This window comes from Schistocerca nitens, chromosome 4 (assembly GCF_023898315.1).
Source record: "Schistocerca nitens isolate TAMUIC-IGC-003100 chromosome 4, iqSchNite1.1, whole genome shotgun sequence".
Taxonomy (NCBI): Eukaryota; Metazoa; Arthropoda; class Insecta; order Orthoptera; family Acrididae; genus Schistocerca; species Schistocerca nitens.
The window spans coordinates 576,942,848-576,955,390 of NC_064617.1; the positions used below are offsets into that span (position 1 = coordinate 576,942,848).

The window sequence follows — 12,543 nt, forward strand, 5'->3', positions numbered from 1 at the left end:
ACATTAAAACATCCAGGGAGCTGATCCTTCACTTTACATATTTACAATTCCTTGGTTCCTTTTTCAGTGATTGCGCAACGTGGTGGCGAGTGCATGTCGGTGGATGGATTAGCTGGTGGAAATGCTGGACCCTGTCATTTCCTAGTGGCGATAATAGGTACCAATTCCAGAATAGTTCCAGCTCTTTATGCGTCCATCCCAGACACTGAAAAGTGGCACGAAAACCCTCTGTCGGCAACAGCACAATACACAACTTTTACATGAGCAGTTGACAGTTTGGTAGCTCGTCCCTGACTGACTCTCAGTTCCACCTTTTCTACCTAGACCAACCACAATATGCGCGCTCTGCATGCTTCCGTTCCCGAGGGGAACCACAACACCTTTTACATACAAAATAACTAAGAACTCTAACTGAGCATCAGCAATTACATAACAACAGCCAAACATATTAATTAAATTTTGTCCCATCCCAATGAGACAAGGATTTTAATTGATAGATACACTACATTGCATAGAATCAAACCATGACATCAAAGTTTTTTACACAGAAAACAATAACCACTCTCATGGTATCGATTCAATCCAACAACATTTACAGAAACTCAACGATGTAACATTAAATAAAACAAAAAGGCAAAGTAAATCAGTAGAGCATTAGAGCTATGGTGTTACAAGGTGCATGTGCTTCCACCTATGGCGAGGTTCTCCGTATCAGCGACATCGTAAAAGAGCAGAATGGGGCACTCCACGGAACTCAACGACTTTGAACGTCGTCATGTGATTGGGTGTCACTTGCGTCTTACGTGTGTACGCGAAATTTCCACACTCTTCAACACGCTAGGTCCTCTGTTCAGATGTGATATCGAAGTGGAAACGTGGAGGAACACGTACAGCACAAAAGCGTACAAGCCAACCTCGTCTGTTGACTGACAGACCGCCGACAGTTGAAGAGGGTCATAATGTGCAATAGTAAGACACCTATCCAGACCATCACACAGGAATTCCAAATTGCATCACGATCCACTGCAAGTACTATGACAGTTAGGCAGGGGGTGAAAAAATTGGATTTCATGGTCGGGCGGTTGCTCACAAGCCACACATCACACCGGTAAATGCCAAACGACGACTCGCTTGGTGTAAGGAGCGTAAACATTGGACGACTGAACAGTGGAGAAACGTTGTGCGGAGTGACGGATCACGGTACACAATGTGCCGAACCAATGGTAGGGTGTGCGTATGGCGAATGCCCGATGAACGTCATCTTCCATCGTGTAGTGCGAACAGTAAAATTCGGAGGCTGTGGTGTTAAGGTGTGATCGTGTTTATTCGTGTAGGGATCTTGCACCGCATGAATACAGTATTGATCTTATCTGTAGTCGTCGCTGAAGATGGGATTTTTCGAAACTCCGCCGCTAAGACGGTAAAATAGGATGTCAAAGGTTATTTGAAAAACGTCACTATTAAGGCAATTTTGAATTCATGTTTCGAGATTTAACCCACATGGGGTGAAACAATGGGTGAAAGATTTTAGAAAATAAATCATTATTAAAGACCTGCTAAAGTACTTTTGAAGCTGCATCAATGAAAATTGGTATTTGACTTGTCGGTTACAAATTCAAAGACACATGTTTCAGCGTTTTTGTAAATTCAGTCCCTGAGGGAGTGAAAAAAGAGATGAAATGTTTTATGTAATATTTCATCGTGAACGCATTTTCCAAAGCTAAATCCACGAAAATTTCCATTTGACTTCTCGGTTAAAAATTAAAAATAGATGTTTAATTGTTATTTGAAATTAACCGCTTCCCGGATGAAATGGGAGATGAAAGTATTTGTGGATGTATTTCATTATACAAGCATTTTTGAAGTTAAATCTATGAAAATTTGTATTTGGCTTCTTTGTTAGAAACAAAAAGAAAAACTACGCATGTCACTGTTTCTGGAAATTCAACCCATAATGGGGTGAAATAGGGGGCTGAAATGTTTTATGAAAATATTCCATCTAGAAAAAGATTTTGAAGCTAAACCTAAGGAAACTGATATTTGACTTCTCGGTTAGAAATGAAAGAAATACGTGTTTCGGTGTTTATGGAAAATCAGCTTCTTCAGGGGTAAAATAGAGAGAGAAAATTTTTAAGAATATATTTCATTATATTAAAAAATTTTTGAAACTAAATCTATAAAATTTTGTATTTCATTTCTCGGTTAGATACAAAGGAATGTATATTAGGGAGTGAGTGTTTTTAAGGAAATATCACCATAAGGACGCAAAAGGCATGACTGAGAAATACCTTTGACTCCAGCTAACAGAAAATGGGTCAAATGGCTCTGAGCACTATGGGACTTAACTTCTGAGGTCATCAGTTCCATAGAACTTACAACTACTTAAACCTGACAAACCTAAGGACATCACACACATCCATGCCCGAGGCAGAATTCGAACCTGCGACCGTAGCGGTCGCGCGGTTCCAGACTATAGCGCCAAGAACCGCTCGCCCACTACGGCCGGCCCAGCTAACAGAATCGCTTTTTTTGTCAGAAGTACTTTTTGAAAAGATCACGCTTCTATCGCTTTAATTAGCGTGAAGAGTTTAGTAAGGCGTTGCAATTTGTGAACAACATAAAAATCTGATTGAAGAAAAACAAAAAAAAAAATCTGTACAGATCATACAGACTACACGAGCAAAGCAGCAGCCGCTAAGCTAGTAAGGTATAGTGTACCAAGTTTGGCTGAAATCTTTCCAGTGCTTTAGGAGGAGATGTGGAACACACACACACACACACACACAAACACACACACACACACACACACACATTTGAATGGATTGCATTCACTCGGTATAGAGTCTTGCACTTCATCGTTATATATTCCACTCAATAAATAACACTATTTTGCTACCTTTTTCCATTACTCTACCCTCATCACCGTCTTACCATCCCCTCCCCACTTCCCCTACATATTTCTCTCGCTTCCTTCCGCTTATCTCATTAGCAGAGTTTGGAAGTTTGATACTACAGTTCATTGGACGTTTTAACAGCGTTTCCTTTTAAGAGCAATGGAACTTTATCGTCATCTAAAAAGCGTCTCGTTAACTGCAACGGAAACGACTGGTTTGTTTCCATTCGTGGAAATCGAACGGAGGGCAAAGACTCTGAGTCAACGACGTTGCGACACCTGCTACAGACGTCTCGTCAGCGACGGGGACTGATGACCGCGTAATGGACAGGCCGTCTGCGAGCAGATAAAAGCGGCGGCGGCAGCTTCCCGCCGTTAGGGTTCCCACAGCCACCATGAGGGCGTCGCTGCTGCCGTTGCTGGTCGCCGTGGCCGCTGTCGCGTCCACAGTCCTCGCGGACAATCCGGACGACCTGCCGCACTTCGGCACGCAAGACGACATCTCGCCGCTGCTCCACAACAAGGAGCTCGTGCAGGCGCAGATCAACTGCGTCCTCCACAACGGCCACTGCGACAAGCTCGGCATCAAGCTGAAGAGTGAGTACAGCGCGGTTTGCCCATCTTCGAGTCAACTACTTGACAAGTTAGCTAAAGTCGTGAGACTTGTTTAGAGACTATTAGGAACCCAGACAAGCTTTCTTGTAACGTATTTCCTCCCTAAATGCTCAAGTGGCTCTATAGAAGACAGGTTGGTTATCACTTGCTTTGGATATCAGTTTCATATTATTTATAGTTGTTGTTGTGGTCTTCAGTCCTGAGACTGGTTTGATGCAGCTCTCCATGCTACTCTATCCTGTGCAAGCTTCTTCATCTCCCAGTACTTACTGCAACCTACATCCTTCTGAATCTGTTTAGTGTATTCATCTCGCGGTCACCCACTACGAGTTTTACCCTCCACGCTGCCCTCCAATACTAAATTGGTGATCCCTTGATGCCTCAGAATATGCCCCACCAACCGATCCCTTCTTCTAGTCAAATTGTGCCACAAACTCCTTTTCTCCCCAATTCTGTTCCATACATCCTCATTAGTTATGTTATCTACCCATCTAATCTTCAGCATTCTTCAGTAGCACCACATTTCGAAAGCCTCTATTCTCTTCTTGTCCAAACTATTTATCGTCCACGTTTCACTTCCATACATGGCTACACTCCATACAAATACTTTCAGACAGAAACGACTTCCTGACTCTTAAATCTATAATCCATGTTAACAAATTTCTCTTCTTCAGAAACGCTTTCCTTGCCATTGCCAGTCTACATATTATATCCTCTCTACTTCGACCATCATCGGTTATTTTGCTCCCCAAATAACAAAACTCATTTACTACTTTAAGGGTCTCTTTTCCTAATCTAATTCCCGCAGCATCACCCGATTTAATTCGACTACATTCCATTATCCTCGTTTTGCTTTTGTTGATGTTCATCTTATATCCTCCTTTCAAGACACTGTCCATTCCGTTCAGCTACTCTTCCAGGTCCTTTGCTGTCTCTGACAGAATTACAATATCATCGGCAAACCTTAAAGTTTTTATTTCTTCTCCATGTATTTTAATTCCTACTCCGAATGTTTCTTTTGTTTCCTTTACTGCTTGCTCAATATACAGATTGAATAACATCGGTGATAGGCTACAACCCTGTCTCAATCCCCTCCGAACCACTGCGTGCCTTTCATGCCCCTCGACTCTTGTAACTGCCATGTGGTTTCTGTACAAATTGTAAATAGCCTTTCGCTCCCTGTATTTTACCTCTGCCACCTTCAGAATTTGAAAGAGAGTATTACAGTCAACATTGTCGTCAAATGCTTTCTCTAAGTCTAAAAATGCTAGAAACCTAGGTTTGCCTTTCCGTAATCTATTTTCTAAGATAGGTCGTAGGGTCAGTATTGCCTTACGTGTTCCAAAATTTCTACGAAATCCAAACTCATCTTCCCCGAGGTCGGCTTCTAGCAGCTTTCCCACTCGTCTGTAAAGAATTCGTGTTAGTATTTTGCAGCCGTAGCTTATTAAACTGATACTTCGGTAATTTTCACATCTGTCTGCACCTGCGTTCTTTGGGATTGGAATTATTATATTATTCTTGAAGTCTGAGGGTATTTCGCCTTATAGTAAGCATTATAATTTTAAAAACTTGACAAAATCTTCAAAACAATTCACGACAAACTCTTCAGATTTTATGTCTAGGACCAACTAAGAGGGCGTTCAATAAGTAATGCAAGACCTAGTACCTAAAGGCAGGTTGCTTTTGTTCAGGATTCCAGCACACCATATTAATCCCCACTCTTGTGGCTACAAAACCCTATTTTTCAGCATAATATCCGTGCAGATCAGCACTGCAGGGTGGGTACTCCAGTGCCTCCCACTTGAGTTGGTGTAACTTCAGTGTTACGACACCTGTGACAAGGGGCGTGCATTGTTACAAACTTGGAGCACCATTCCACAACAGTGGTTTTCGACAGAGATGCTGCCCTACATAATTTAATCATTTTACGATGGCTGTCAGCCGGTGTTTGTCCTTCGGTAGCCAATAAACCAATAACAGCACTTTGATCCTGTTTGGGCGCATTTGATAATAACGTCGCCCTAGTTCACGTTTCCGCGTTTATCGCACGAACATCGGAAAGACACGAATGCCATACTAGTCGGTGCTTAGATACCCGCGTCAAGTCGTGCTACGTTGCATATTTGCTGCAGCAACGTTCTCAGACGGAAACTTTGGATCGTCCCTCATATTTAAAGTCGTTTGTATCTTCGAGAATATTCGTCACTCTTCCCAAGTAGTCAAACGAGCTCTTTATCCTTCATGCTGCCCTCCTTCCCGCACATTCAGTATCCCCAACTAGTTCAGTCTGATAAATATCACCATCTTAAGGAGTACTCCAGTACAGACCTCCTTTATAAGCCATCCACAGAGCTCTACAGTCCAAGCAATGAATTCAAGTTGTTTCTTTACTTGCAGTTGACTGTAGACACTAATACAACAAAGCAAGTAGGTATTTGACAATTTCTAAGAAAACGCTGCCTTTTCACAAACTTTGGTATGTCAAGTGCACACCATATCCAAAATTATTAAACCTCTTTGACCTTAAAAAAAATCGTGGCGACGTTGTAGCATTCAACCAGAGGTGCCCGATTCGAATCCTCTCCAAGAGAAAGGTTTTGGGCGAAAAATGCGAGATACGAGTCTATAGTTCTTGGTTATGTGATGATACTGCAATGTTTTTAATTTCATTTCGAGCCCACTTGCAATGTTTCAAGTAGTGAGGAAGTAATGTTTTGTTCACGACGATGTGGCCATTGAACAGAAACAACGAACTAGGAGGACATCAATGCTGTTTCCGTGAATGATACCCAAGCAGCTGAGAACTGAAGTAAATCTGCACTAAAAGCGTAGTCTTCATATGTAGAGCTCTGGACAAAACACCGGCTACTAAAACACAACGCTACTGCAACAATATCAGTTTCATGCATTAGGTAAGCCTTTTGGAACAAGTTTGTGATTAGCTGTTTTCATCCTCTTTTTCACTTAGGACGTAGCTATGAAGTGATATCTTTCTACTTCGCCGGTAAGCTACAAATAACACTTTTCCACAAGGGAAATTGCTGTTTATTATTATTAGTTTCCCCTCACGGCCCTTCTGATAGGGAGAAGAAGTTTTTCCCAATTCAGCAACATCTTAGTGCATATACAGGGAGTGTTTACCATTGACCTCGCATCTTGGAGGCGGAGGGCTAACATTCCCGACGGGTCGTCAAGATTTAGGTTTTCATTATTACTGTGAATGTATGATGCTTCCTTTGAAATGGGTACTTCTGACTCCATTCTCCATTCTTGGCCTCTGCAACTTGGGCTCCGTTTCTAACGATCTCTTTGTCGTCTTCCCTTGAGAGCGAATAATGTGAACTACAACAGTTAACATAGGTTACGAAAGAAGTAACATGTCAAATCAATAACATCTTCAGCCTTGTATATTTCCAATGTCATTTTATTTTTGTTACCAGTTTGGCGTTGGACTACGCCATTTTCATTCACCTGACCGACGAGTAGGAAGAATGTACAGTCGAAGTAGGGTCCAGCATAGAGTTACTGGTATCCGACAGTTCTTTTTAACATGATCACTTCATAGATGAATGAATGGTCACGTTCTTCAAAAAAGGTCTACAGATACCATTGACTATGGGCTGTTTCCTATGTCGACTGTACCAGCGGTGGGGCCTGGAGACGGCGTAGTGTAACTCCGAAATTGGTTACAAAAATAAAATAAAATTGGAAATATATACGGTTGAAAACGTTTTTGGTTTCACATGTGTAAGACATCACGATAGCTGTAGATTTCATGAAAAATTATTGTGGACCACCTGCGTGTCTTCCACGACGGCAGTGATACATTCAAGCGGGACAACTTTGTGTCAAAAAGCCTGAATCGTGCCACAGCGTGATAGTGAATTTACGTTGATGTCCTGGCCAGGAAATTCACTTGATCCGATTCCTACGGAAACTACCGGACGCCTACTCCGCGCGCACAAACCACCTCCCGTAATTTACGACAACTGTACGAACTGCTGCCAATACTTGCTACCACGCACCTCCATTAACCTAACATGGAACCGTCCGATCCCTGCAACGTACGATCGCTACTATATTACATTCCAAAGGGGACGAACACACTGCTAAGAACCTAGGTGCTCAGAAAGTTTTGGCTCATTAGTTTATCTTCAATGGTGAAAAGTCTACGGCTGTGAGCTTAGTGAAGTACGTACACATATGATGTGTTTGTCCCTAGGCAGAAAAAAAGTATAAATGACTTGACATTACCGCTAAACAGTTTCGAGTTTATAAAATATTCATCTACTGCTAAAATGCCGTATATCTAGAAACTGACCCTAAGAAGTAGCTTCGGAAATTCATTCATATTAATTGTTCATTATTTGCATTTAGTCAAATTCTGCTCAAATCTACCTTAAATTAAGGGGTACATAATTTGAAATACGACTCTGGAGAATTCCAGCCTGATTTTGCAACTGAGCAGTTAACTACAAAATATCTGCAATCTCACCACTTGTTTCTGTTGACGACTTTTTGATCTTTTATTGGTTAAATGCGGATTAGGTAATTTGTTAAAGTGTTGCGACCTCCCCCCTACGATCTCTATTCGTGGCTTCAAACCCATCAACACAGACGTTGGGTTGGGAGGACAAATATCCACCCTATCTCCACCAAACACTGCCCAGTGATATTTTTCTAATTCAATAAACTGGTACTAACAAGGGAACCTCCCCATCGCACCCCCCTCAGATTTAGTTATAAGTTGGCACAGTGGATAGGCCTTGAAGATCAATCGAGAAAACAGGAAGAAGTTGTGTGGAACTATGAAAAAAATAAGCAAAATATAAAAACTGAGTAGTTCATGTGCAAGACATCAAGGATAGTCCAACCTCAGGAGCGCCGTGGTCCCATGGTTAGCGTGAGCAGCTGCGAAACAAGACGTCCGTGGTTCAAGTCTTCCCTCGAGTGACGTTTTTATTTTTGCAAAGTTAAGATCTGTCCGTTCGTTCATTGACGTCTCTGTTCACTGTAATAAGTTTAGTGTCTGTGTTTTGCGACCGCACCTCAAAACCGTGCGATTAATAGACGAAAGGACGTGCCTCTCCAATGGGAACCGAAAACCTTTGATCGCAAGGTCATAGGTCAACCGATTCCTCCACAGGAAAACACGTCTGATATATTCTATACGACACTGGTGACGGCATGTGCGTCACATGACAGGAATATGTAGTCGACCCACCTAACTTGTACACTTGGCGAATGGGTAAAAAGATTCTTCTACCTTGCCCGATTTATGTTTTCTTGTGGATGTGATAATCACTCCCAAAAAAGTGATGAAAATATAAGAGTTTGTCACATAAACTGCAACAAATGAATGCAACAGTTTCACAGCCGCACAGTTTTCCCTGTGCTCTGTCAAAACATATGTTTTTAACGTGTGTAGACCGTCGAATCCTGCATATGTCCAAGCAAATCTGAACATGTCCTGGAATTTTGGAGACGGACGGACGGACAGATAATAGTTGTTTGAAAATAAAAAATTAAACTTTTCACTCGAGGGAAGACTTGAACCAACTGTGCCAATTTATAACTAAATCTGAGGGGGGTGCGATGGGTAGGTTCCCTTGTAAGATGCAACTGAATGATTGTTTCGTGAGTTTCTTCAATGACAGGGACTTGCTTGGAATCCTTATTCACTACCCACAAGTTCTGAACACTACTACACAAGTGACTGCAATGTGCCTAATACCTAAAAATCTGAGAACGCGAAGGTGACATGCCCTGTAGCAGCTCTGTATTCACTTGCACCTCGAAAAGTAAACTGCGACATACAGAGCAAGTGGCAACTACCTCGCCAGGCAGAGCTAGCGTCCAGGGCACCACGTAAGCGATGAGTTAACTCGGTTACGTTGCCATCTGTAGGCAGACCACAAACTGTCACCTCATGCTGTGGTTGTTTTTTTCGTTAATATGACACGCCAAGAATATCTCTCTTGTCCATGGCGAACACCCCTTAACACTAAGGTGCAAGAACCAGAACAAGCTATATACTTTGTGACAATTTTTTTCCCTATCAAAATTTTTATGTATTTTTAACAACACTACATACTATCAGAACCAAACTCGTCTGCTACTGAAATGGTAGGAGCGTGGATCTGGGAATTACGAGATTCTGGGCACACAAGACTAACATTTCGTACTTTCATTATTTTCTTCTTTATTCTCAATTTTCTGAAATGTAGCAAATATTTAAAAATTTTCCCCAGAGACACATGATTTTTTAAAAAAAACAACGATTGGAAAATTCATAAACATTTAAGAAAATGTAGATTTTAAGAAGTCGATGAAAAGCCAAAAATGAGATGCATTTGGATGCGGTTTTAAAAGAATTACAGGGAACTTTTAATTCTGGCGTAAACTAGTCACTTTTTAAAGTAAACAAATTAGATTAAAAATATTTAAGCTAGGTAATTCCTTACATTGATTAAAGGAAAAAAAACTTATTGTGATATACTATGGAAGGCGGAAAAGTAATGCCTCCGACTTTTTTATTTGAAGACGGTTCAAACACGCGTCCGACCTTCCTGATTTATATTTTCCGTGATTTCCCTAAATCGCTTAAGACAAATGCCGGGATGGTTCCTTCGAAAGGGCACAACCGACTTCCTTCCCCATTCTTCCCTAATCCGCTGGGACCGAAGACCTCGCTGTTTGGTCGCCTCCCCCGAACTACACCTTCATTCTTCAGACTACATATTTATATTTCAACATAGTTACCCTGGCGACTGACGGATTTCTCCCAACGAGTGACCAGCTAGTTGATATCGTCACAGTGATATGTTTGACGCTGTTGATGGAACGCCGGCCGTTGTGGCCGAGCGGTTCTAGGCGCTTCAGTCTGGAACCGCTCGACCGCTACGGTCGCAGGTTCGAATCCTGCCTCGGGCATTGATGTGTGTGATGTCCTTAGGTTAGTTAGGTTTAAGTAGTTCTAAGTTCTAGGGGACTGATGACCTCAGATGTTAAGTCCCATAGCGCTCAGAGCCATTTGAACCGTTTGTTGATGGAACCACAACCTCACCTCTGCTTACATCGCTTCGTCACTGCCAAGAAGGTGTTCTTTAAAGTCTGGAAACAAATGAAAATCAGTTGGAGCCAAGTCGGAACTGTATGGAGGATGATTGATGAGAGTGAATCCAAGGTGTCAGATAGTGGCAGATGTCGCAGCGCTCGCGTTGGTTGTCATGCTGAGGGAGAGGGAGCAGCTTGTGTGGATTAACTTTTCGAATTTCTGTTTTCAGTTTTCTACGTTACACACCACTTTAGTTCGGCACCCTCTGGTGGCAACGGTTCGCCACTTGGCAGCCAAGTGGGAAAGTCGACCGAACTATATGCATTACATGCAGTACTTCAAGCGACTTTTTTGACTGGAGACTCCATCCGGAGTTGCGTGCACCACGACTACCACATCAGTGTTAATAACAAGAAAAGGAGCGTCATCATTGGTCGTTGAAATAGAAATCCTAATTCTGGTTGCAAACAGAAATAAAGATTTCTACTTGAAAAACAATAATGAATCTCCTTCTGTTATTAGCACTTCAATCGATAATGAGAACAAAATAAAAAAATTCGGAGAAAATTACTTTTCAGCGCGCCCTCTTAATTACAAATTAACAATTCTCGGATTTTTCCAGTTCCTTGTAGTGGGACACCGTGCTTCTTTGTCAACTTTCATAGTTCTAGATCAACGGGAAATACCCTAGAGGTTTTGATGGGTTTGCGAGTATCGAAATATGTGATATAAATGGTCGCATGTTTCGATCGCATTGACTTGCAAGGTTAAATTTTTCACATTGTCTAGGGACCTGAGACCTTAGTATATGATACAAATTTGTAATTCATACCTTGACCCGTTCCTGAGAAGAATGGGTTTTAACAGTCGGACAGACAGAGGGACAACAAAGTGATCCACTGAGCATCCCATTTTTACCGATTAAGGTACGGAACCTTAAAAACGTGAAATAGTGAAGCATATATGAAGCTGTCCTAAAGTTAAATACGAAAAGATCCAAAATGGCAAGGAAAGTTATGATGAAAGAAAATTAATGGATAAGGCACGAGGTAGGTTTAATATTTTGGGGAATTCAGGAAAATAATCTAAAATTTTATGGGCGCTGTATACTGTGTGTGTGTCCTCACACCTTAGCACTTACTCAGATGTTTGTAAGTTTTATAACAGATATACTTACATATTGTGTATTTGTTGCAGAAGCGATTCCTGAAGTCATAACCAACAAATGCCGCAAATGCTCACCGCGGCAGAAGGCCAACGCGGAGAAATTGAAGAATTTCCTGCTGAAGCACTACCCTGGCGTCTGGGAGGCTGTCATCCGGAAGTACACGAAGAGGGGCGCCCACTGACGGGGAGGACAGAAGAGGTCACTGCCACGCCACGGCGTCGTCGCGGCAGAAGTGGCGAGACCTCACGTATATGAACTCTGCGGATCCGGTGTTCCAGCTTCAGGAAACTGTAGTTTACGGCCCATAAGGGACTAACACGAGTTGTCTTGACGACATTTTAACTGCTCTAGCGGGATATGACGTAACGAAAGTATTATGATAAAACTGAGCAATGTACTGCATTATGATTTAACTTTGTGCACAGAAATCATCATTATGCCATATTATTAAATGTTACCAAGTAACGTATTTATTGTTTCTTTTAATAATATCCTTTCCACACCTATAATGGCTTTTCACTGCAAATAAGACAGTAATGTATAAAATTTACTGGTTTTCCTTATCTGAACGGAATCTGCATTCATAAGTCACCATTAAACGCGGATGTTCTGCACTTTTACTTCCCAAATGGGTTTTAACTTCCCTTTTATGTCAGGTGCTGGAACACACGAAAAATGATTCTAAAGTAAATATTCTGGTAAAGGTGAAGCAGATACACTTGTAACATACTCGGAGAATGTGAAGTATTGCTTGAAAATTAACGAACACTATGTAGCAGGTAACTGTCTACGATTAAATAGGCCTTG

At 41.7% G+C, this 12,543-nt stretch overlaps 1 protein-coding gene across 1 annotated transcript; it reads left to right on the forward strand.

Moving 5' to 3' along the window:
• Positions 1 to 3,288: 3,288 nt before the first annotated feature.
• Positions 3,289 to 12,121, forward strand: LOC126252446 (ejaculatory bulb-specific protein 3-like). Its single transcript, XM_049953339.1, has 2 exons — positions 3,289 to 3,490; positions 11,766 to 12,121. The coding sequence occupies exons 1-2, from the start codon at positions 3,289 to 3,291 to the stop codon at positions 11,915 to 11,917; spliced, it is 354 nt and encodes a 117-aa protein (XP_049809296.1). The 3' UTR covers positions 11,918 to 12,121.
• Positions 12,122 to 12,543: the final 422 nt, after the last annotated feature.

Excerpts from the sequence above, each read along its gene's own strand:
- LOC126252446 (XM_049953339.1), top strand. The coding sequence starts at position 3,289 with ATGAGGGCGTCGCTGCTGCCGTTGCTGGTCGCCGTGGCCGCTGTCGCG. Across the intron at positions 3,491-11,765 it reads GCTCGGCATCAAGCTGAAGA|AAGCGATTCCTGAAGTCATA; the intron begins GTGAGTACAGCG and ends TATTTGTTGCAG.